The sequence below is a fragment of the Pongo pygmaeus genome, chromosome 4 (assembly GCF_028885625.2).
Source record: "Pongo pygmaeus isolate AG05252 chromosome 4, NHGRI_mPonPyg2-v2.0_pri, whole genome shotgun sequence".
Taxonomy (NCBI): domain Eukaryota; kingdom Metazoa; phylum Chordata; class Mammalia; order Primates; family Hominidae; genus Pongo; species Pongo pygmaeus.
This window is the reverse complement of record NC_072377.2, coordinates 184623147-184648693: the sequence shown is the minus strand read 5'-3', so window position 1 is coordinate 184648693 and position 25547 is coordinate 184623147. Positions and strand designations below refer to the sequence as shown.

At 51.1% G+C, this 25547-nt stretch overlaps 1 protein-coding gene across 4 annotated transcripts in view; it reads left to right on the top strand.

The window, feature by feature from the left end:
* Positions 1-13576: 13576 nt before the first annotated feature.
* The window catches only part of TBC1D9B (TBC1 domain family member 9B), a 43941-nt gene continuing 31970 nt past the window's right edge, over positions 13577-25547 (top strand). For 2 of the 4 annotated variants that reach the window (XM_063665396.1, XM_063665395.1), the window contains exon 1: positions 16979-17083. Coding sequence is in view for 2 of the 4 variants with exons in the window: in XM_054489714.2 (XP_054345689.1) it covers positions 13688-13805; positions 16973-17083; positions 22385-22503 (348 nt within the window). In the remaining 2 variants the exon portion in view is untranslated. Of the gene's footprint in view, positions 13806-16972; positions 17084-22384; positions 22504-25547 lie in introns of those variants that run through there. The other 2 variants (XM_054489714.2, XM_054489713.2) reach the window with 2 other exon arrangements.

Here is a 25547-nt window from a genome sequence, read left to right as displayed (position 1 = left end):
GTAAGAGCCAATATATACTATGCAATTCTACTTATATAAAATTCTAGAAAGATGCAAACTAATCTATGTTTCCCTGGCAATAGGACTAGGGTAGAAAGAAGGGGAAGGGATTGAGAGGCACCAGGAAACTTTGGGGTGATGGATATGTTCGTTATCTTGATGCTGGTGTCGGTGTCACTGGCCTATACAGCTGTCAGAACTCACCAAATTATGTACTTTAAACATGTGCTTTTCATTGTATGTCAGTTATACCCCAGTAAAGCTTAAAAACAGTTTTATAGAAAAGGAAATGTAAGCACAGCTCAGCTTTGAGTAGCACAAATAGTCAAATAACGTAAATATGGAATTTTAAAATCAAAATATAATTATATTGGGGCAATGGAAAGTATGTGCAATTTGGGGGCAAGGGTTAGGAGAAAATCCTCATCTTCCACAGTGGGAATTCAGTAGATAAAGTCTAAGACTGAAAAAAATTCGTAAGGATCAACATAGGCATATTAGGTTGCAGTGAGCCAAGATCACACTACTGCACTCCAGCCTTGGCAACAAGAGCAAAACTCCATTTCAAAAAAAAAAAAAAAAAAAAAAAATATATATATATATATATATATATATATAAAATCAGAGCCTCCAAGTCACACCCCAAGTCTGCCCAGCTGATGAGGGGGCTCCGTGCCCATCTCCAGGACCAAACCGGAACAGGAGCCCAGATGAGAGGGCTGGGGGCAGTCCTCCATAAGATCATGTGCCCAGGAAAAAGTCTTCACGTTTCTAAGTGGAACCCTTTTATGAGCACCAGACAGCTTTTGCTTTGAGGAGCTCCAGTGGTTAGTCTCTTGGGGATCCAAAGATTGGAACTTAGATGCTTAATGCGTGCGTGAATTGAAGGATGCCCGCACTCTTTGTATTTCTCTAATAAGAGCCCCACATGAAGGATAGTTAAGAAAATGTCATGCTTCAAAGATAATCTGCATTGTTTCCTCCAAGCCATGTGAGAAACACAGGCCTGATGACCTATTAAGTCCCTTTCTCTTCTTCCTTTTCCAGGTGGTCACTTCTTTCATCGAAACTCCTTGTCCCCTCGGAGTCTGGTGTATGAAAGTGAATTCTCCACCATCGAACCTTCTTTGGACATGTATGATGAGAACAAAACCTGAATTTTAAACATGGGCTGGCTGTTGGGGTCACTGCTTTTGTGATTTGATTTCTGATCACCTTTCTTATTTTGTATTCTCCTGTCAGCATCCGTTTTGGAAGAATGGCAGCACTTTCCAAGCACAGGTTGGGGTTCAGGGTTAATTTGCAAAGTTCCCCCAAGGTGAGGCTTTGAGGACAGTAGTATTGCCCAGGTGAGCCTTGTGGTATTGAAAACCCGCCCAAGCTGATCATTGAAGGTGGGCGCCCAGCAAACCTGGCTGTTTCCAGAGAAGAGGCCGGGCCCAGGATTAATGTTGCATTGCAGACGCATCTCTGAACAACCACATGCTGTTCTGTGCCAGGGAAGCTGGGGTTTTTAACATCCTTTTGTGGTCCCTGCTTATGATGCATACTGCTCTGTGGGAGAAGCTTCCTACCCGCGTGGAGTACAGGTGCTGCTCCCTGACCTGGCTCTGGATGTTCCCCTCTCGCTTATTCTACTTCCTGCTGAAGGGCCCCTTCTAAAGGGGGTTGAGAGAAGGCCTTGCCTTTGTATCTCCTCTGAGACTCTGATCGCCCACTTCCTGCCAGGGCAGGGCCGTGGGAGACGCAGGCCGTGGGGCCGGGTCTGTATGTGGGGCCAGGCAGCCATCTGCATCGCTGTTTTCCAGCCTCCGTGTTGAGCATGACGTAAAGTGACAAGTGTTTAAGTCAGCACGAAAACACTGAAGGCCCCTCCATCCCTGCAGCCTGTGGACACGTCTACTCAGCCACCCCTCAGTATAGGGAGTGTGTGTATAGGGAGGTGGCACCCGGGAGCCCAGCCCAGCAGTGTCTCTGGGCACAGTGATTTCAGGGGGGATGGCCAGCAGTTGTGAAAGACAGAATGATCTGGAATGTCTCATTGGGAAGACCAAACCCCCTTCTTGCTGCAGATACCAGATAAGCACCCATCTTCAGTGTCCACTGTGCAGCCCAGTCCCCTCCACCAGCCCCAGCACAGCATGAAGAAGGCACATGAGCACCGGCCGCCAGGCTCACAGGACAGGGTGCAGCGGCCAGCATTCCAGGCATCAGGGACATGTGGGATCTTCGCACACACCTGGGATGACATCGAATTAACATGATGAGAAAATTGCATCTTACCAGTAATCCCAGTACAGAACCACCATGGGCAAATTTATAAAACTAATCTGCACACCCTCTTTGCAAAAGGACACACCTGAGTTGAGTCTGCCTCTCCTCATTGGTATGAGCTTTGCGGGGGCGTGAGGTGCACAGACCCTTGCTGTGAGAACAGGAACCTCAGTCTCCACATGCCTAGGGTCAGATCCGACAGCAAACGAAGCAGACGTGTGAATCCCCTGCCCTGTTCTCACTGACTGTGGAATATATGTTTGAAGTGAACACTTGCCATTTTTCCACGTGCAGCTTCTCCTAAAGTGTCTTTTCTCCTAACGCGTCAATAACGCCTCAGACAGGTGTGCCTGAAGGAAACCTGCAGAGCCCCGGATGGGGACAGCCTTCAGGAGCATTGTCAGAGAGCGAGCAGCGGCATTTCGTTTTCGCTCATTTGAGACTAGAACGGTGCAGATTTTAAAGGTCTTAGCAGCTTTTGTGTTTTACCTTTTACCAAGGGCTTTGGGGGTTTTTTGTTTTTGTTTTTCTTTATGATAGTCTTCATACTATAAAAATATTTTCAATGAGCAGCTTCAATATAGCATCGTTCAGAAAAACAGGTTTCCCCATTGGGCTCTCAGAGAGAGGATGAGTCTGCAGGAGGCTGGAATCCATTTGCTGGAGGTTCCAGACACGCGCCTGCATTTGTATGTGTTTGGCCCACCTGAAAGGTAGGAGAGCTCAGTTCGGATCGTTGCCGTGTTGTCTATACCACCTCCTTGTTTTCCCAAACCAAAACGCAGACCCCAATGTAGCATTTTCTCCTGATTTGAGGTCTTACCGAGGTGCATGTGTTAAATTCCACTCAAGACAGTTTCTTTACTGAAAAGGCATGAAATTACTTGAGAAGAAGTACAAATTTCAGGCCCCTAGAATCTGTCTATTAATATAACATTTGAATTTGTGGGAAATCTGGGGCACACATTCACTGTAGAGTAACCAAGGAGGCATTGTTTGCAGGGGAGCATACTCAGAACAGTGCTCTGGATCCTAGCTTGACACCCTTTTCTGGAAAATCGGGGTCACTCTCTGGCTCAGCTACAGAATGGCCTGTCTTTGTCAGGAGGGACACTAACTTCTTATTAAGGTCATGCTCTTCAGGAATAGAGAGGATGATTTGGTTTTTGGTTTCGGGTTTTTATTTTTATTTTTGTTTTTGTTTTGAGACAGAGTCTCACTCTGTCACCCAGGCTGAAGGGCAGTGGCACAACCTCGGCTCACTGCAGCCTCCACCTCCTGGGCTCAAGTGATCCTCCCACCTCAGCCCACCGAGTAGCTGGGACCACAGGCACGTGCCACCACGCCCAGCTAATTTTTGTATTTTCTGTAGAGATATGGGACTTTGCCATGTTGCCCAGGCTGGTCTTGAAATTCCTGGGCTCAAGCAATCCACCCCCACCTCAGCCTCCCAAAGTTCTGGGATTCCAGTTGTGAGCCACCATGCCCAGCCAAGAATGGCATTTTTTTTTTCAATCCCAAATAACAGCTTCTTTACTAGCTGCTATGCTGGGGGAAATCCCTGCTAAGTCGGGACCCTGGCAGGAAGTGGCCGGGGCTGCTTGTCTGGTGAGCATTGTGAGGACACACATCGCCACATGGGCAGCGCTGCCCTGAGGCGCTTGGGGAGCAGTGTTCCGCCTGCTGCAGGTGTGGTGGGGTGCGGAGAGTGAGTGTCTCGGTGGTTGCAAGTCTTGCCACCAGTAGCGGTTATTAGGAAATGTATGATAACCTCAGTCATTGTTGAGGGGGGACCTGTCTGAAGTAAGGAAGAGGCTGAGGAGTCAGCTATTTACACCACACATCCACCCCCCTGCCTCCAGTGGACTGCTGTGAGCTGGGCCTGTGCCCGGGTGAGCAGAACCATGGGCCTGTGTGGCAGGATGAGCAAGTCTAGGGCCAGGGCAGCCATCAGCATCCTCTGGGAGTTGTGACTATTGAAATGCAAATGCTTCAGCTTTGGTGATTTTTTTTTTTTTTTTTTTGAGATGGAGTCTGGCTCTGTCACCCAGGCTGGAGTGTAGTGGCATGATCTCGGCTCACTGCAACCTCCGCCTCCTGGGTTCACACCATCCTCCTGCCTCGGCCTCCCGAGCAGCTGGGACTACAGGCACCCGCCATGACGCCCAGCTAATTTTTTGTATTTTTAGTAGAGACGGGGTTTCACCGTGTTAGCCAGGATGAGTCTCGATCTCCTGACCTCGTGATCCGCCCGCCTCAGCCTCCCAAAGTGCTGGGATTACAGGCATGAGCCACCGTGCCTGGCAGAGCTTTGGTGACTTTTAACATCCTAAGGGAGGAGTAACTCTTCTTTCCTGTTAATCCAGAGGGAGGGGAGGGAAGGCCAGATAGCCAGGGCTTCCAGCGCAGGAGGCAGAGCTTGGCAGCCACTGGTGGTGGTGAGCATGTCTGCCCAAGGCTGCCTGCCTCTGCCCTCCTCTTGGGAAGACAAGCTCTGCCCCCAGCTAAAAACTCCTCACAACCCTGATGAGCCTTGCTTTTGCAGAGAGGCCCCATCTCCCAGCTCCGCTGGTGGTCCTCAGGTCTGGCTGAGAGGCACATCCACGAGGCACTGCCTTGAGCACTGGGGTCTGGCACCTGCCAGCTTCCCTGATGCGGCAACAGCCCCAGCTGCCAATGAGTCTGATGATATTTGGAAAAGTATTTTTAAAAATGCGATTACTGAATTTTACAAACTTGACATTTTCTATTGGCTTTATAAGCTCTTCTCATGTTTTTATTACCCTCGCATCCAATCCATTCGAGCTACATGCTAAATCAAATTGGTTTTTTTATGTTTTTATTTTTTTAGAGACAGGATCTCGCTCCGTCACCCAGGCAGGAGTGCAGTGGCACAGTCATGGCTCGCTGCAGCCTCGACCTCCTGGGCTCAAGTGATTCTCTTGCCTCAGCCTCCCCAGTAGCCGGGACCACAGGCTCATGCCACCTACGCCCGGCTGAAGCTAGTTTTAACTGAAGAAAACTCAAAGTGTTCTCTCGCTGTTAACCTTTATTATTGAGGCATTGGCTCTGCTATAGGAAAACAAGGAGGTGACGTTAATGTCAGTGGTTGACATTAACCACTGGCAAGTGACAATGTGGCTCCTTGACAAGTGGTTGCTGCTGATAAATGTCATGAAACAAAAACACTGATTTTAGAGAAGTGGGATTCTACAGTTAATATTGCCAGCAGACTTTTGTTAAGCTCTCACTCTGTGCCAAACACATACTTGAAGTTGGGATGAATCTGTGACCATTAAGATTTTGGCTGGTCTAGACAATGGGCACATTATCAAGCAACTGGGGTGTGAGAGCAAATGGTAAGAGGGTGAATCTGGATGAGGAGGGACTTCCAGGGCACAGGTGGAGGAGAGGCATTGCAGCCATAGAGAGGCCCAAGCGAACAGTCAAGAGAAGGCGGGGACAGTGACCAGGAGGCGAGGGCAGCACTTCCTGGGCAGGGAAGGCTTGCCAGGGGGACCTGACTCCTGTCTCTGGAAAGAAAAGGAACCGCACTGGGGGTCAGGGAGGCGAGGCACGGCACCGGCCTGGGATGCCGGTCCTGCCTGAGGGGCCGAGGTAAAGGGGAAGAATTCACAGACCCCACACCAAGCTCTGACGCCAAGTGGAAGAGGAGGGAGATTGAAGCAGAAGCCTGGGCTTCCAGGCCTGGGGCCTGGGCGGGTGTTGATGGGACCCAGGGAGAGTCCTGTGGGGATACTTGGGGTCTGGGCTGGCAGGGGCTCTGGAAGGAGGCATGGAGGTGCGAACCTGGTGCCCAGGTGGAGGTGCAGTGGGGGTGAGGTGACCAGGCTGCAGACCCCTGCATCAGAATGCCTGCGAAGCTGTGAGTTTTTTGTTTGTTTTTGTTTGTTTTTTTGTTTATTTTGAGACAGGGTGTCACTCGGTCGCCCAGACTGGAGTGCAGTGGCACCATCTCAGCTCACTGCAAGTTCTGCCTCCCAGGATCAAGCGATTCTCCTGCCTCAGGCTCCCGAGTTGCTGGATTTACAGGTGCACACCACCACGCCCGGCTAATTTTTTGTATTTTTAGTAGAAACGGGGTTTTACCATGTTGGCCAGGCTGGTCTCAAACTGCTGACCTCAAGTGATCCACCCGCCTCGTCCTCCTAAAGTGCTGGAATTACAGGTGTGAGCCACCGCACCAGCCTGTTTTTTAAATTTTTTTTAGAGACAGGGTCTCACTCTTGCCCAGGCTGGAGTGCAGTGGTGTAATCTCGGCTCACTGCAGCCTCGACCTCCAGCGCTAAAGCAGTCCTCCCACCTCTGCCTCCCGAGTAACTGGGACTACACACACATGCCACTACATCCAGCTAATTTTTAAAAAATTTTTTTAGAGACGGAGCTTCTCCATGTTGCCCGGGCTAGCCTCAAACTCCTGGGCTCCAGTGACCCTCCCGCCTTAGTGTCTCAAAGTGCTGGAATTACAGGCATGAGCCACCACGCCCAGTCAGAAGCTGTGTTTTAAGTGGACATGCCATCTTGTCCTGCTGAAGTATCTCCGTGTAATCACAATATCTATGCCACCCAAATCTCCTCCTTCCTCCTCCCTCCCCCAACGCACCCCCACAGGCATGCACACACTCCCACGCACTAGAGGCAGAATCTCCCAAGGGGGACTGGCCAGGAGAGGTGTCCCTGAGTTCAGATGGGGGTGGAAGCCAGAGTGGGGCTGGGACTGCCCAGTGACATGAGGATGGGGCTTGGGATAAAGCCCTGGGGACACTGACATTTAAAGTGTGGACAGAAGGAGCTACTGAAGGCAACGGATTTAGAAAAGCAATTGAGTATGATTTCCTTCTTCAAGAAAGGCTGTCCAACTAGCTCTCACTTCCTCTCCTGTGTTCAGTGTCACCCGGAAGCAGAGTTTAATGTGACTAAAGTGAACATTGGCTCACACTGTCACGGAGTGTGGGGAGATGAGTAAGGACTCATCACAGGGCGATACCCACAGCTTAAAATAGGCGCCTTCCCCTCCCAGGTCTGGTTAGGGCAGTTGTTACATATGAGGGGCATGGAGTTTTGTCTTGTATTTTGGCTTTGTTGGTAAAGCATTCCAAAGCTTCTACACACCCTCCTTTTAGCCCATTAGGAAAGGCTATTGATTGTAATATTCACACAACACCCTGGGCTATGGTTAAGAGCCTTGCAGAAGGACTGGGAGAAGCCCTGTGTATTTGAAGTATTGTAGCATCAGAAAAAAACACCGGAAGAAGGCAGGTGGGGACAAGGTGCCTATGTCTGCTCCTTGGAATTCCTTTCCTTATTGTCTGAGGCAACTACAGGGAAAGCAAAGCGTGAGCCCCCAAATCCGCACCTGGGAGGAGCGTTCCCCTTTGCGAGGCATGGGACTGGCTGGCCCTGTGTCTCACAGGGGCTCCGAATTTCGAGGTCACACTGGCCTCCTTAGCCTGGCTGAGAGGGCTGGGTTGGGGGTCAAGAGGCCCCCTGTAGCCATGAAGCTCCTCTGGGGCATTGTTAAAGGTTCACCCTCTTTTTTGTGGGTGTCCTGGAAGATCCCAAGAAACTGAGCTTGGAAGAAGAGAGGGTCTCCAGCCACCTGCGTTCTCCACAGCTGTGGCCCCACAGCCTCCAGTGACCGTGGAGGGGAAGGTGCCATCCGCCTTGGCTGCTGAAAGGGTGATGCTCTTATGCCTGAGTCTTGGCTCCTGTGGTCCTGCAGAGACCCTGTGGGGGCCGCCCGGTTGTCACCTGCACTCATCTTGGGTTTTCCTTCCTTTTCCACCCTAAGCTCAAGGTATTTTTTTCCTGTTTTCTTCACTCTAACTTGGGGAATAAGGAAGATCCTTTATGGAAAAGAAAAAAAAAAAAAAAAAAAAAAACCTTTGAACGTCCTGCAACTTGAGTTTTAAGCTTTCAGAAGGATTCGGTGCTGCTGGCCCGCTCAGACCCCCGCCTGGGCTGTGGAGTTCCTCCTGTTGACTCCTCCTCCCTGTGCACACACCACAAAAGCTCTAGGCGGCCCAGCCACCCCTGTGAAAGCAGCACTGGTAGCCAGACACCGCCAAGGCTCCCGTCCTGAGCCGAGGGTGGCACCTTGCCCAGTGCCCGTGCATTCTTCTGTGGGAACTCAGGGGGCATGTGGTGAGCAGGCTCCTGTCAGTTGAGGCGGAGGCTCCCGGCCCATCTTTGCTCTCCTCTCAGGCTGCCCAGCTCCTGGTGGCACATGGTGGCCCGGCAAGGCTGACTTGGCCTCCTCAGTTCCCCACCCATCCGCGGATCATCGCCTTCCCTAGCCACCTCTCTCTATAGCCACCGACATCTGCAGAGCGTCACAGACAGTGGTTCTGAGCTGTGGTTTACAAATTTAACCCAACACAGAGTGAATTCAAATTTGCTTTTGGAACACCCTTTATCTCCAATTAAGTGCAAGTATATTTACACTATGTGATATTAAAGGACCTCTTCAATGACTGGGAGGTACTGAACCAAGATGTTTGTAAAGAAACGGTGGGGTGAGGTGGTTAGGTAGAATATAACGTCCTGGCCATTTCTCTTCCTTCAGGCGAGTAAGCGCTCCTACAGCAGAAAGGCTGCGGATTGCTGGCTGTGCTCTGTGGACTGGGCCAATAGGTGTGGCCCAGGTCCAGATCCTGGCACCTCTGCTGGGTGCCCAGCCTGAGATGACATGTGACATCCTGGAGAGAAGCAGAGAGGGTGATGTCTCCAGGCATTCTCCAGACAGCCTGGGCCTGGCTTGCTGAGCCAGCTGCAGGAGGGGATCTCCTGACTGGGGCTTGGGACCAGATCTGCTGCAGAGAGGCAGTAACTCTGTCTAAAAAGAAAACTTGTCCCGTGTGATTACAAAAAGAGGAAAAGGCTCCAAGCTAGGAAATAATATTTGAGGTATGGAGAACATTCTCACCTGATGGAAGCATCCTGTTCCTGTACAGGAGGAGGAGCTGGTGCAAGCCCTAGGCCACATACGTCACAGTTGTTCTGGATCCTCCGTAGCTTTTATACTCATAAAATATTAAAGTTGCCCCTTTCATATTTGGGTCATTGAAAGAGCCCACCGTACTCCAGGTTCCTGCTCACTATGCACAACATCTCAGAAGATGGCATACAAAACTATTTTTCTAACTATAGCACAGGTCATGTGGGGGTGGGGAGGCTTGGGATATACCTAAATGTGGCAAATGATTTATCTTCCACCTTGAGGTGGAATGGAATGAGGGATGAAAAGGAAACTATGCACTTGAATTTTAATTAAAACTTTAATTTAATTCATTGGATAGCTTGTGCCAGAAAGAACAGTCAATATTCAAGAAGCAAAACTGATGATTAGCTCAGTTTTGGGCCTCCCTGTAGGGGGAGTTTTCTTGTCTGGAACGCAAACACCTACAAGTAGAGTGTGAGCTGGTTCTTGACAATCAGATCTCATCAACCCTTTGAAATGTTCTGGGCAGCACAGCTCCTCGGTCTGCATGGTTGGTGTAAGTATAATCAAGTAGTGAAATTGTATGGTATATACCTATATGCCAACAGTGTACACCTGTATGTGCAGAATTTGCTAATACAACCATTTCAATAAAAACCTATTGAAAAAGCTGATTTGACCACATGGAGTATTGGTGGTGGTAATGTGTATCGCTGAGGACTGTCTTGGTTACAAATGACAGAAAACCCAACCAAAACTGGCTAACACAAAAGGGGAATGTCATAGCTCCCCAAAGCCAAAATGCCCAGGGGTGCCTATGTCAGGCTTGGTGTGATTTGACCCTCAAATGCTGACACCAAGACACATGCCAACTTTGCTTCCTCCTTGGGAACCCCATCCCCAGGCTCAGGGTGGCAGTAGCCCCATCAACACAAGAGCCAGTCCCCAGGAGGTGGCCCAGGTCAGGACGGTATTTCCCTGGCCCAGCTGGCTTGGTTGGAGGCACGTGGCCATCACTAGCCAGCCCCTGTGATCACAGATAGAATGCACCGATGGCCTCAGCTGGCATGGGCTCCACCTCCACAGCCCAGGAGTCCACGCATCTTCACCTGACAGACAGAAGCTGAGTGTTCTAAGGCACGGTTCCCACTGCAGAAAAATGAACGACACTGCACAGACGGGAGAAGTGAATGCTGGGGGCAAAGGCAGCACATGTCTGACACGTGTGGAAAAGAGCTGGAGCCAGAGGCCGGGCGCAGTGGCTCACGCCTATAATCCCAGCACTTTGGGAGGCCGAGGCGGGCAGATCACTTGAGGTCAGGAGTTCCAGACCATCCTGGCCAACATGGTGAAACCTCCTCTCTACTAAAAATACTAAAATTAGCCAGATATGGTGGCACGCACCTGTAATCCCAGCTACTTGGGAGGCTGAGGCAGGAGAATCGCTTGAACTTGGGAGGCGGAGGCTGCAGTGAGCCAGGATCGTGCCACTGCACTCCAGCCTGGGCGACAGAGTGAGACTCTGTCTCAAAAATAAATAATAAATTTTTTTTAAATGGGCAAAGGCTATAAATAGACATTTCTCCAAATAAAATATACAAATAACCCAAAAGCACATGAAAAGATGCTCAACATCATTAGTCATCAGGGAAATGGAAATCCAAACCACAGTGAGATACCATTTCCCACCCTCTAGAAATGAGCATCAAAAAAAAGAAAGACAATAACAAGTGTTGACAAGATATGGAAAAACTAGAACTCTTTTTTTTGTTTTGAGACGGAGTCTCACTCTGCTGCCCAGGCTGGAGTTGCAGTGGCGCGATCTCAGCTCACTGCAACCTCCACCTTCCAGGTTCAAGCAATTCTCCTGCATCAGCCTCCCGAGTAGCTGGGACAAGCACAGGCCACCACGCCCGGCTAATTTTTGTATTTGTAGTAGAGACGGGGTTTCACCTTGTTAGCCAGGATGGTCTTGATCTCCTAACCTTGTGATCTGCCCACCTCGGCCTCCCAAAGTGCTGGACAGGCATGAGCCGCCGCGCCCGGCCTAGAACTCTTATATGCTGCTGGTGGGCACGTGGAGTGCTACAGCTGCTTTGGAGAGCAGTGTGGTCACTGCTTAAAAAGTTAAACATAGCTGTACCACATGACCCAACCATACCACTCCTCAATATATGCCCAAGAGAATTAAAAACACATATTCATACAAGTACACATGTTCATGGCAGCATTATTTATAATAGACAAGAGGGGTAACAATCCAAATGTCCATCCAAATGAATAAACAAAATGTGGTGCATCCATACCATGGGGTACTATTCAGCCATAAGAAGGAATGAAGTATCAATACATGCTACAACATGGGTGAACCTCGAACACATTATGGGAAGTGGAAGAAACCAGACACAAAAGACCACATATTGTAAGGTTCCATTTATATGAAGAAATGGCTAGAATGGTAAAAATGTACAGAGACAAAATAGATTGATGGTTGCCAGGGCAAAGCCGGGGGGAAGTGGGAAATGGCAGCTAATGGGTAAGGGGTTTCTTTTGACTTGATAAAAATGTTCTGGAATTAGTGATGATGGATGCCTAGCCTAGTGAATATACTAAAAACCACTACGTTTTGCACTTTAAAAGGGTGAACGTTATGGAATGTGAATTATATCTCAGAAAATCAGAAAGAAGTAAGCTTAGCACGCACATACTAAGTGCTCAATAAATGTTTGTTCTTTTTCTTCTTATAAAAAATCATTCTCGAGGAGTGGTCTCCAGGTCAGCAGCATCAGTATCACCTAGGAACGCGTTAGCAATGCAAACACCCAGGGAGGGAGGGGGCAGCAACCTGTGTGGTTGTTTTTTGTTTTGTTTTCAGATGGAGTCTTGCTATATTGCCCTGGCTGATTTTGAACGCATGGCCTCAAGTGATCCTACCACCTCAGCCTCCCAAGTGGCTGGGACTACAGCAGCCTGTTTGAACTGGCCTTCCAGGTGACCCTAATGTATGCCCAATTTGAGAACCACTGGAATTAAGGAACAAGACGACTCTTTACCTCCTCTCAGGGTGTTAAAAAGTGCAGTTCTTCCAAATTCTTTCCCTCTAGAGAGCACAATGACAATATTAGTTCAAACTTCCAAGGTGTTGAAGAAAGCCCGCCTCTGCATCTTGAAAGCTGATTCCTATATCCAGCAACATTGCAGAAGACTGCAGATCACTCTGGGTGTCAACTGCGTGTACCTACATCCATCGTACCAAGATTCTTGAGTGCCAGTCACAGAAACCCACCTGGAAGCCAGGTCCAGCTCCAAGGATGGTTTAACTGCCCCCTTCCCTTTGCCCTCTAGCCAGATCCTGGTGAGGGCTGCAGCCAGCAGGGTGACCCCACATCCCAGTCAACCCCGGATAGGCCCCAAGCCCGTTGTCCCAGGTGGAGTTGACAGCCCCTTCATGCAGGAGGCCGTGTGTCGACTGGTGCTGCCCCTGCAGGCCAACACTGGGAGATCAGGGACCCGCATTCGCGTGCAGCCAGCCTCAGGCCACTGGGTCCAGGGCCAGTCCAGACCCCATCCCCAGGGCCGGCCAGCCTCTGTGACCTCTGTCAGGGGAGGGGCTGCACTGATTTCCAAGGATGCAGCCCGTTTTATCAGGGCCTCCTGGCACCTGCTCTGCGCTGGAAGATTCTTCTAGTCTCCGGCCCCAGTGTCAGAATTCTGAGAATTGGCCGGGCGCGATGGTTCATGCCTGTAATCCCAGGACTTGGGAGGCCAATGTGGGCGGATCACACGAGGTCAGGAGTTCGAGACCAGCCTGGCCAACATGGTGAAACCCCGTCTCTACTAAAGATACAACAAATTAGCCGGGCGTGTTGGAGGGCGCCTGTAACCCCAGCTAAAGAGGCTGAGGCAGGAGAATCACTTGAACCCGGGAGGCAGAGGTTGCAATGAGCTGAGATTGCGCCACTGCACTCCAGCCTGGGCGACACAGCAAGACTCTGTCAAAAAAAAAAAGAAAGCTGAGAATTAGGAGGAACTGCAAACCCTTTCCAGGCGCCCTTTGCAGTGCTAACACGCCCCGGGTTGCACGCACAACCAGCCAAAAGCAGCCAAACTCTGCTTCTTTACATCTTTCTCTCACACTGCACAGCTTTCAAAACGCCAGAAGCCCGGCTCTGCATAGCGGCTCCCCTGTCTGCGGACTGGGCCGTTCCGTTCTGGGCCCAGGCCGGAGGCCGCTGGCTGGACCGCTCCAGGAGGCCAGGCTGGCGCGCGCCCGAGGCCGGGGCTGAGGGGGCGGCGCGGGCCTCGGGCCGCGTGCGTGAGCGCCACACGCCCGCCAGGGGGCGCCGCCCGCCCGGCCCCGCCCCGGCCCGCTCCGCACGCTCCGCTCTGGGACGCCGACGGCGGCGGGCGCTTCCGCCTCGCGGGCCTCGGCCCGGTGCGAGCGGCTCCGCGATGTGGCTGAGCCCGGAGGAGGTGCTGGTGGCCAATGCGCTGTGGGTGACGGAGCGGGCCAACCCCTTCTTCGTGCTGCAGCGACGCCGGGGCCACGGCAAGGGCGGCGGCCTTACGGGTGAGAGGCGCGCGTGCGGCCGGGCCTGTGGCTGGGCTGGCGGCGGGGCTGGCGGCGGGCGGGTCCGGTTCAGGCCCGGCCTCGGCGCGTCGCAGCGGACACGCAAGCCAGCGCGCGGCGGGGCGGGGGCAGGGGCGCGAGGCCAGGACCCGGGAGCCCGGCGCGGAGGGGCCGGGGCGGGGAGGCGAGGGGCTGGCGGGAGGCGAATGCGCCCTCGGCGGGCTCTCCTCAGGTCGGCGTGGGGCAGCCAAGTGGAGACCGGCGGCGGCTTCTGCCCGGATTCGGCGCCCGCGAGCCCCGGGGGCCGTGCAGCTTCCCGGGATTTCACCGCCGAAAGTTAGCGAGACCGCCCTGTCCTCATCCTCCACCTCAGTTTCCCCAGGTGCCTCTAAGGGGCCAAGTGACGCCAGCGCACGTTTTCTTTTGTCCTCTTCTTCGTGCCCGTCTCACCAAAGTGTCGCCCTTTTAGCAAGATCAGAGGTCTCTGGAGCTGGCCGCACCCCCATTCCCCCAGCTTCTCCCCCACCTTTCCTGCTCCTGGCTGCTCTCAGAGCTGCCCACCCAAGGCTGTGGGTAGCAGCACAGGGTGTTGCTGCAAGCTCGCCAAGGCGGCCCTTTGTGGGCCCGGGTGCCACCATCACGCGGGATGAGGCTGGACAGGCACCCTTGGAGTGTGCGGCCTGTGGGATCCAGGGGAGGCCCACAGTCCACTCCCTCCACAGGTAGTGTCCAGGGCCCCTCATGCTCAAGGGCCTGCGCCCAGCACTGCAGGAGCCCGGCTGGCTCAGGCTCGGTGCCTATGCTCTACGGCGCACCGATTGTTGCCCTACAGGAATGCGGTCCCATTGTTGCCAGGTTGTCCAGGTTATCAAGCGCATTTTCTGTGAATCATCCTGATTTTCAGTGTTAGCAGCTAATAGCCAGATGCAGACGGAGGCTTCTCCTGGGCCACGTTTCTTCATGTGGAAAAGACTGTTCTGTTCCCAGGAACACTCAGTGTTCCCTTCAGCTTCGGGTTCCCTCCCAGTGGGCTTCAAGGATCTCGGGCTCCTGTGCTGGACCCGCCTCCCTAGATCCAGCTGTTCAGTGGGAGTTAGTCGGCAGCCCCTGTGGCCAACCTCGAAGCTACTGCAAGCCCGATGAAGAAAGCGAGGGACCGGCACCTTTTCTTCCGCCAGCGCGCCAGGGTGTCATCAGTGCGCCAGGGTGTCATCAGCGCGCCAGGGTGTCATCAGTGCGCCAGGGTGTCATCAGCGCGCCAGTGTGTCATCAGCGCGCCAGGGTGTCATCAGCGCGCCAGGGTGTCATCAGCGCGCCAGGGTGTCATCAGCGCGCCAGGGTGTCATCAGCGCGCCAGGGTGTCATCAGCGCGCCAGGGTGTCATCAGCGCGCCAGTGTGTCATCAGCGCGCCAGGGTGTCATCAGCGCGCCAGGGTGTCATCAGCGCGCCAGGGTGTCATCAGCGCGCCAGGGTGTCATCAGCGCGCCAGGGTGTCATCAGTGCGCCAGGGTGTCATATTGTGTCATATTCGCCGGTGTACTTGAAACACTTGTGCTGTGCTTGGCAGGCTTATGTGGGTCATCTCATTGAACGGGCGGGTGCAGGTGCAGCCCGGCCTCTGTACACCTCCTTCCTGCGGGCTCTTCTCCTTTCCACCTCACTCTCCGTGTCCCCTGGGACCGAGCTCCCAGGGTCCCCCCAAGGGAACCCTTCTTTGAACCCTCTCCCTACTGCTAGGTTTGGTGTGTCCTGCTGTGCCCTCTGACAGGGCCTTCCTTGTGCCATCATGGGCCTCGTGGCCTCCTGAGTACTGTCCTCCCTGAGGAGGAGCAGACAGGGATGTGGTTTTATTCAAGCCATCTATTAAAAACATGCCAACCTAGACTTTTCATTAAAGAATCTGAATAGCTAGCTTGGCCAACATGGCAAAACCCCGTCTCTACTAAAAATACAAAATTTAGCCGGGCATGGTGGCACACGCCTGTAATCCCAGCTACTCGGGAGGCTGAGACACAAGAATCGCTTGAACCCAGGAGGTCGAGGTTGCAGTGAGCCGAGATGGCGCCATTGCACTCCAGCTTGGGTGACAGAGCGAGACTATCTCAAAAAATTAATGGACTATGAAACAAAAGTGTTAAAGTTGAATAATAGCAATAAAAATTGTTCTGACATCAACAGGAAAAATGGTAACAAAATATTTTCAGATCATGTCAAAAGCAGCACTTCATTAAAAGGAAGAAAAAATTTCAAGTAAAAACAATAAACAGGTTTTTAGATTGCTTGATAATTCAAAAAAAGCTATATATTTCCTGCTGATTTGTCAGAAAATAGTGACACTGACGAAGATAGCATTACCTAAAATATAAAAACAAAGATAGCATTGCCACAAACTGGTTAATGTGTGTCATCTATCAAATGGGTATATGTGATGAGAAGAATAACTTGAAATGCCCTAAAATGTTTCAGTTCAGAAATGAAAAAACTTTATATTTTCCCAAATTCGACAGTTCTAAAAATCAACATGTTCAGTTATGATTTTTGAGGCTAAAAGAAACTTCCTTAAACTGTCGATGATAAAAATCAGCGAGTCATGGCAAAGGGGAAACATTATCTTTCTGTTCTTGATATGGAAAATAATGTTGCAGAATCACTGTGCTGTGTGTGAAGAAGCGATGAGTACGTGACCAAAACCGTCCGGAAGATGCATTTCAGGAGATGCATCTGGCAGTTGAGAAAACATTGTGTTGGTTTTCTGGATTTTGTGATATTTGTGATATTGTTCTTTTTTAGTTTTAATGTGTAGCTCTGTACTTTCTCAGTCTAAAGCAGTACTTGTTTTGTAGTGTAGTTTTGTATACGTAAAGAGGGCTTCCCAGAATTGTGTAAGCTCTGGCCCCGTGAAACTTGCGTCTGCCTCTGCCTGCAAGTGTTTCTGAGCCAGGAGAAGAAGCAGATGCTTCCAGGAAGAAGTAGAAGGGGATGTTTTTGATCGGGATCAGACACTGGCTGAAGGCCTTTGACCGCAGGGGTCATTCCGGACGTTTCCCTCACTGGGCTGGATCCTTTGGGTAGCGTCACCATCCCACTGCCTCCGGCCAGACTCAGCCTTCAGGGGCCTCAGTCTGGCCCTCCCCTCACCCTCCGTGTCTCTCTGCCCTGTTCCCAGGTCTTCTCGTGGGCACCCTGGACGTGGTGCTGGACTCCAGTGCCCGCGTGGCCCCTTACCGCATCCTGCACCAGACCCAGGACTCCCAGGTCTACTGGACAGTGGCGTGTGGTAGGTGCCCTGAGTGGTGAGGGGTGCTGGGCAGGGCCTGCTCTGGAAGGGCAATTGCTGAGAGGAAGGGGTGTGTAGCCCACATACCTGGGCGGTGTTCCCTGCTGACAGCACAGCCCAAGGCTGCAAGAGGGAAGTGGAGGAGCCTTCGCTTCCATCTTAGAAAGGCAGCTCCATGGCCGGGCGCAGTGGCTCAACGCCTGTAATCCCAGCACTTTGGGAGGCCAAGGCGGGCGGATCACGAGGTCAGGAGATTGAGACCATCCTGGCTAACACGGTGAAACCACGTCTCTACTAAAAAATACAAAAAATTAGCTGGGCGTGGTGGCAGAGGCCTGTAGTCCCAGCTACTCGGGAGGCTGAGGCAGGAGAATGGCGTGAACCTGGGAGGTGGAGGTTGCAGTGAGCCGAGGTTGTGCCACTGCACTCCAGCCTGGGCAACAGAGCGAGATTCCATCTCAAAAAAAGAAAGAAAGGCAGCTCCACTGGTCATGGGGACAGGGCAGGAGAGGACAGCCCTGTGGAGCCCCATGTACCTCTAGGGACGCAGGCGTGGGGCTAGCCAATGTCCACATTCTCATGCCACCTTTTCTCAAAGTAGACATAGTCGGCCTCATTCAAAGATTCCATATTTGCAAATTGGCCTACTCAATAAAATGTATTTACAATCCCCAAATCAATACTTCCAGCGATTTTGTGGTCATTTGGAGACACTCATGGACACATGCACGTTCGAAGCAGTGAAAAATTTGAGTCGCCTGATGCCTATGTCCCCAGCTGAGGCAGAACAGGACGATGCTCTGCCTTTTTGATTCAGCTCTCATACTGCACTTGCGTGTCCTGTTCGCAGTCTCTGCAGTGCCATGTTTTTCCCATGTTTGTGCTCGTTGCTGATGACTTGGCTGTTTAAAATGGCTCCCAAGCATAGCACCGAAGCGCTTTTGTTCCTAAGAGCAAGAAAGCTGAGTTGTGCCTTGTGAAGGAAATCCGTGCATTAGAGCAGCTTCGTTCAGGCGTGAGTGATAGTGCTGCTGGCCATGAACTCAGTGCCAATCGATATGTATTAAATAAGGCATCTTTAAACAGAAACACATGTGAAACAGTTATGTATCGGTCAGTCGACAAAAGTGTGACTGGAGGCTCCAGGAACCTAACCCTGTGTTCCCCCAGAGTACTGGTTCAGGATTCGCTAACAGTGTTCGCGGCCACCTTACAGAATCTGACCACCTGAATAACGAGGATCCGCTGTAGTTGTCCTCCTAGTTGGAAGCGCACTCACCCTTCCAAGAGTGCGGAGGGAAGTCCCCTTTCAGCGGGCACCTGCTGGGTTGAGTTTGCTCTGAGAAAATGACAGTCCTAGCTGACGCTCAGACAGCGCTTCCTGTGTGCCAGGCACTTACCTGAACCACCCGGTACCTCCAGAAGGCCTAAGTACTTCAGTCTTCTCTATGTTGAAGGTGAAGAAACTCTGGCCCGGAGGGGTTGAGTAACCTGCTCAGAGTCACACAGCTGCAGCTCGGACCCTCTCAGTACCTCTCTGAAGAAGAAGCCACGGTGCCCTTGTTCTCCAGGGTAGTGCTTTCCCTTGAAGGCCTGGGAGAAGATGATGAGACTCAAAAGTTTGTCACCCTCATGGCTGGACCCCAGCTTCAGGAGGGGAAGGGTCAAGGAAGTAAAAGCACAGGGCAGGCAGCACCCCGGGAACAGCCCCACTCCCAGGTGGGCGCTCTGCATGGGCATCCTGACCAGCAGTGCCCTTCTCCCTTGCAGGATTCAATAACTCAGTAAGAGTTAGGAAGGGGAGTTTGTCCAAGGCCAAGCAGGGAAGCCCAGTTAGACCCCAGATCTCTGGCTTCAGAGCCTGAGTGGGCCCTGGGGGCAGCAAGAGTTTGCCAGAGGAGGGGCTTCCTGTGGGGAGGGGACCATTTCTGAGTGGGCCAGGAGGTTGGTGTGTGCTGATGAGGAGCTGCTTTAACATGTGCCCTTGAGATTTCCATCTCTGGCAGCAAGAGCTGCCCCTCCCTGGGGAGAGAAAAGTATGAGGGGCAGAGTGGGAGTCCCTTTAGTCACAGCAGCCACGCAGCGGAGCCCGTGTACGTAGCCCCATGCCACACATTTGACCTTTCCTGCCAGCCAGGCTAGGCCCTAGAAGCAGCTCACCAAGACCAGACATGGCCCTGCCAGCACCTGCCTAGTGAGTCCTGACCCTTGAGCCTGGTATTTGAGGACACCTGGGGGTCTGCCTGCCTCCATTTCTGGCCTTCTCTCCCCAGCTCACAGCCCGGCCTTCAGCCGGACCACACAGCTGCAGGGCCTGGAGGAGCCACACCCCTCCTGGCTGCTGTGCCTAGTGTCTGCCATGCCAGCTAACCTTCCCTCCCACTCTGCTGAGAGCTGCCCAGACTCCACAGACCCGTCCTTCCTCCTTACTCCTCTGGACATGACGTGTCTGCACAGGCTTTTACGTGGAAGCCCATGAGGCCGGGAGCTCCCAAGGGTGAGGGCAGGCTCTGCAGCGAGGCACCCAGGGTTAGGATTCTGGTTTGATCACTTCCCAGCTTGGGTAACTTATTTCACCTCTCTGTGCCTCAGCTTCATCTGGTAAAATGAAAATAATGGTACCTGTCTCCACTGTGTTCTGAGAATGAAATAAGATAATCCATGGAAAACCCTGAAAACAGAAACAGCATTTAATACTCTAATTAGCTATTATATTATTTTTATTCCCAGCACCTAGCATAGAGATGGAATAGTTTCTTAGTATAAAATGAAGATTGAGTTACTTTTAACTAATATTTTTTAATGCACATATGTAAAAAAAAAAAAAATTTTTTTTCGAGGCATTCTCTTTCTGTTGCCCAGGCTGGAGTGCCATGGTGCAGTCACAGCTCACTGCAGCTCTCTGGCTAAAGTGATCCTCCCACCTCAGCCTCCTGATTAGCTGGGACTGCAGGCCCATGCAACCATGCCTCATTTTTTTCTGTTTTTTGTAGAGACAGCCATGTTGCCCAGACTGATCTCAAACTCCTGAGCTCAAGTGATCCCCCTGCCTCAGCCTCCCAGAGTGCTGGGATTATAGGACTGAGCCACTGTGCCCGGCCTATAAATATTTTTAATTAAAGTGCTGACACATCCACACAGGCAGCGAGGAGGAGATTTCTTCTGTTTTAGTTTTCTAGGAATGTATGTGTAAAAGAAAATAATACAGTAGAGTGCACCACATGTAAATTTGACTTCCAAATTCAACTGTGGGTTCCTGGCAAAGAAACCAAAAAAGAAATCTCTGCCGACCAACTAGGCCTTGGCCTCTGTGCATCAGAGAAAGGAGGCTACACCAGAAATGCAAAGAAAAATGAAAAAAAAAAAGTTTAAAGTAAATTATGGATGACTTAAGGGGCTTCCAGGAGTAATTCTGGGGGCCTTTTGTGACTCACTGCAAGCTATGTGATTCTGGGTGGAATCGTTTTCCCATGGGCATCCTCCCCCAGGCCAATCGGGAGGATCTGTCCTGTGGCCTTGCTTCTTAGGTCAGGGTCTGCTTGAGGAGATTTGACAAAGCAAACAAATCAGTCCCAAGCAGAACAGCCGGGCTGTGACACAGCCATGAGCGGGTGCCACGGGCTGGAGCAGGTGACAGGCCCCGCCTGGCCTGGAGGGAGGGTCAGAGCTGTCTCCAGCTGGCAGAAGAGCCTGGTCAGGGAGGAAAGGAAGGTGGCCGGGGGCAGGCATGCCAGCAGAGACATCTGGTTCACAGTCACACTGGACTCCCGAGCATAGCGCCGAAGTGCTCGTGTTCCTAAGAGCAAGAAGCCTGGGTTTTGCCTTGTGAAGGAGATCCGTGCATGAGAGCAGCTTAGTTCAGGCGTGAGTGATAGTGCTGCTGGCCGTGAGCTCAATGCCAATCAGTCAGGGATACATATTGAATAAGGCATCTTTAAACAGAAACACATGTAAAACAGTTATATATCAGTCAGTTGACAAGAGTGTAATTAGAGGCTCCAGGAAGCTAACCCTGTATTCCCCTGGGGTACTGGTTCAGGATTCACTAACTCAGTGTTCCCGGCCACCTTACAGAATCTGACCACCTGAATAACGAGAATCTGCCGTGTCTTGGCTGAGGCTGTCTTCATGCCTGGTGGGTGGGCCTCCTGTCCCACCCCCGGACAGCTGAGAACGATTCAGGGTGTCATTCACTCCTCATCCTTGTGTTCATTCTGCACAGGCAAAACCCCAGAAACAGGTGCTGGGGGTAGGGGGAGGCAGGCCAGGCAGAGATCTCCCCTCATCCCTTTGCTCTTCCCCCTGGGGCTTCTTCCCCGATTCCTTAATGGGAGCAAACAGTTCTTCCAGCCTTTGAAAGTGGCATCGTGCTGCCTCCTCTACGTTTTTGTTTTGTGTGTTGTTTTGTTTTTTTGAGACAAGGTCTCACTTTGTCACTCAGGCTGCATTGTAGCCTCCGCCTCCCAGGCTCAAGCAATCTTCCCACCTCAGCATCCTGAGTAGCTGGGACCACAGGTGCATGCCACCACGCCCAGCTAATTTTTTGTATTTTTGGTTTCGCCATGCTGCCCGGGCTGATCTCGAACTCCTGGGCTCAAACGACCCTCCTGCCTCGGCCTCCCAAAGTGCTGGGATTGCAGGCATGAGCCACGGCACCCAGATTTTCTCTACATTTTTTTATTTCCGTTGGGCCTATGGAGGACAGGGACCCCCTCCCTCCTAGGTGGGGCAGACACTAGGTAAGAAGGTGGCCAGGAGAAACTGAAGAGAGGGACAGTAGCTACTCACCTGCCCAGCAGGAGCCTCGCTGGCCAGGGGCCTGGAGTCCTGTAGGAAGCTCCGGCTGCTTATCTGTGGATACCTAGATTCTCAGGAAAGAACTGGACTCGTTTATACAAAGTATGACTGTGTCTGATTAATCACATACTTAGCAAAAGCCACATTAAGTTCTTTCAACTTGAGGAAAAGTATAAGTTAGCAAGCTTGCAGGCGCACAGACTATTTCTAGGACACATGGGAGATTGAGTGACTCTCCTTGTTGGCTTCAGGGACAGGTGGAAACATTCTCTCCCACACAACTATGATTCGGCCTGGACGTTTAATTTTTTGTTTTTTTACCAGGACCATTTATTACTTTTGTTACGCACATATTCATCAGCTTAAGAGGGAAAAGCAGCTTGAAGATTCTGGTCACTTAGATTTAGCAAATTAGGTCACCCACTTTCATCTTGCTTCTTTGAATGTGCGTTTGAGGCCTGGTGAATTTATGATTTTCCTTTTACTTCACCAAACCTCTTCTAGGTTCTTCCCGCAAAGAGATCACAAAACACTGGGAATGGCTGGAAAATAACTTGCTCCAGACACTGTCCATCTTCGACAGTGAGGAAGATATCACCACCTTCGTCAAGGGCAAGATACACGTAAGGTTTACTCGCCACTCCCTGTTCTCACCCTTCCCTGGCCAGCAGTGTTCTCGTGTATTATCCTATTTCATCTTCACGATGTAGGGTGCATCCCCATTTTACAAAGGTGGAGACTGAAGTGTCAGCGCTCCTTCTCTTGGAGTTGAAAGAGGCAGAGGAACTCGTGACCCAGGAAAACCCCTTCTTAACCCTGGCTGGGCACTGGAGGCTGCTGAAGCCTAGCACGGGGCTTCCATTCCTACCCAAGTGCCTTGGAAGGTGTATGCAGATAGACAGTTCTGTTTGCCAGAAGAGATGCTGGAAACAATTGGATATTTTGAGTTTTTTTTTTATTATAAAACTAATGTTATTTTAAAAGACACGTGCCCTTTACCCAAAAATTCCATTCTTTGGAGTTTACCCTACAGTGTATTCGTATACGCAGAATATACAGTTTAAAGTGCCAGGTGTGGTGGCCCACACCTATAATCCCAGCACTTTGGGAGGCCGAGGTGGGTGGATCACCTGAGGTCAGGAGTTCGAGAGCAGCCTGGCCAACGTGGCAAAACCCCATCTCTACTAAAAATACAAAAATTAGCCAGGCATGGTGGCATGCGCCTGTAATCCCAGCTACTCAAGAGGCTGAGACGGGAGAATTGCTGGAACCCAGGAGGCCGAGGTTGCAGTGAGCTGAGATCGTGCCACTGCACTCCAGCCTGGATGACAGAGTGAGACTCCATCTCAATTAAAAAAAAAAAAGAAGAAGACCGGGTACGGTGGCTCAGGCCTGTAATCCCAGCACTTTGGGAGGCCGAGACAGGCAGATCACGAGGTTAGGAGATCGCGACCATCCTGGCTAACACAGTGAAACCCTGTCTCTACTAAAAATACAAAAAAAAATCAGCCGGGTGTGGTGGTGGGCACCTGTAGTTCCAGCTACTCAGGAGGCTGAGGCAGGAGAATGCCGTGAACCCGGGAGGCAGAGCTTGCAGTGAGCCAAGATCACGCCACTGCACTCCAGCCTGGGCAACAGAATGAGAGACTCCGTCTCAAAAAAAAAAAAAAAAAAGTAGAGATGGGGTTTTGCCATGTAGGCTAGGCTAGTCTCAAACTCCTGACCTTAAGTGATCCACCCACCTTGGCCTCCCAAAGTTCTGGGATTACAGGCATCAGCCACCGCACCTGGTCTGAGTGTATATGTCTTTTTCTTTCTGTTAGGTTATTGCCTTAAGTTAGATTCATGGGATGGCTCTTAACAGGTCAAAGTCGTGTGATGCAAAGTTGCTTTGGGCAGGCCCTTGTGAATTCCTGATACCAGAACTTCCTAAGCCTGGACAGACATTACCAAGTTTCTCAGCTCTTCTCGGTGCACTTTGGGGTTCAGGGTGAGACCTGGTTGCCTCTATCTCCAGGAAAACAGGTGGAGAGAGCAGAAGCAAGCCTTTACTCTGGTGAGCAATTGGGTGATGATAATGATAGTTGTGACATTATTCACTGCCTCCTATATGCCAGGCCCAACAAACGCATCAGCAGAATAAACTCTAAATGACTCACAGGCCAAGGAAGAAATGGAAATTAGAAAATATTTAGAATTGAGGCCAGGTGTGGTGGCCCACACCTGTAATCCCAGCAATTTGGTTGGCCAAGACGGGCAGATCACCTGAGGTCAGGAGTTCGAGGCCAGCCATCCTTTGCCAACATGGCGAAACCCCGTCTCTACTAAAAATATTTAAAAAGTAGCTGGGCGTGGTGGCATGCGCCTGTAGTCCCAGCTACTCAGAAGAGTGAGGCAGGAGAATCACTTGGACTTAGGAGGCAGAGGTTGCAGTGAGCTGAGGTCACACCACTGCACTCCAGCCTGGGCAACAGTGAGACTCCATCTCAAAAAAAAAAAAAAAGAAAAGAAAATGATTGAAATACTACTGCATGTCAGGATGTGTGGGATGCAGTGAGAGCAATACACAGAAGGAAATTTAAAGCCTTCAGTCTTACAAAAGAAGGAAGGATAGGCCAGGCGCAGCGGCTCACGCCTGTAATCCCAGCACTTTTGGAGGCCGAGGTGGGCGGATCACGAGGTCAGGAGATCAAGACTATCCTGGCTAACATGGTGAAACCCCGTCTCTACTAAAAATACAAAAAAATTAGCTGAGTGTGGTGGCGGGGGCCTGTAGTCCCAGCTATTTGGGAGGCTGAGGCAGGAGAATGGTGTGAACCCGGGAGGCGGAGGTTGCAGTGAGCTGAGATCATGACACTGCACTCCAGCCTGGGCAACAGAGTGAGACTCCATCTCAAAATACGCCGTGACGAGCATCTGTAAAAAAGCAAAACTCTAAAGAGAAAGAATGACAAACGGCCTTAAACCAGTACCTTTAAGAATTTAGACAAAATGGGGCTGGGCGTGGTGTCTCACACCTGTAATCCTAGCACTTCAGGAGGCTAAGGCAGGTGGATCACTTGAGGCCAGGAGTTTAAGACCAGCCTGGCCAACATGGCAAAACCTTGTCTCTACTAAAAATACAAAAAATTAGCTGGGCATAGTGTCACGCACCTGTAATCCCACCTATTTGGGAGGCTGAGGCACAAGAATCGCTTGAACCCAGGAGGCAGAGGTTGCAGTGAGCCGAGATTGCACCACTGCACTCCAGCCTGGACAACAGAGTGAGACCCTGTCTCAAAAAAAAAAAAAAAAAAAGAATTTAGACAAAATGGGCACTTTATTAGAATAATATTTATTAATTTCCAGTTGCTTCTGCAACAAATTACCGTAAACTCAGTGGCTTAAGAGAACACAAATTTGGCTAGCCACGGTGGCTCACACCTGTAATCCCAGCACTTTGGAGAGAGATGTTTAGATCACAGCTGCGGTAGGTAGCACTGGTGGAAGAGGAAAAACCCTTTTCCTTCTCCCAATTTAGGTTCTTGGCTGGGGCTCTGTTACAAAAGGCAGATTAACAAGACAAAAACAGAGGTTTACTAATGTGTATATCTCATATATTCATGGGAGAAACTTGGACAGGTGACTCAAAAGTTTAGTTAGAATTGGGTTTACACAGCCTCTTAAC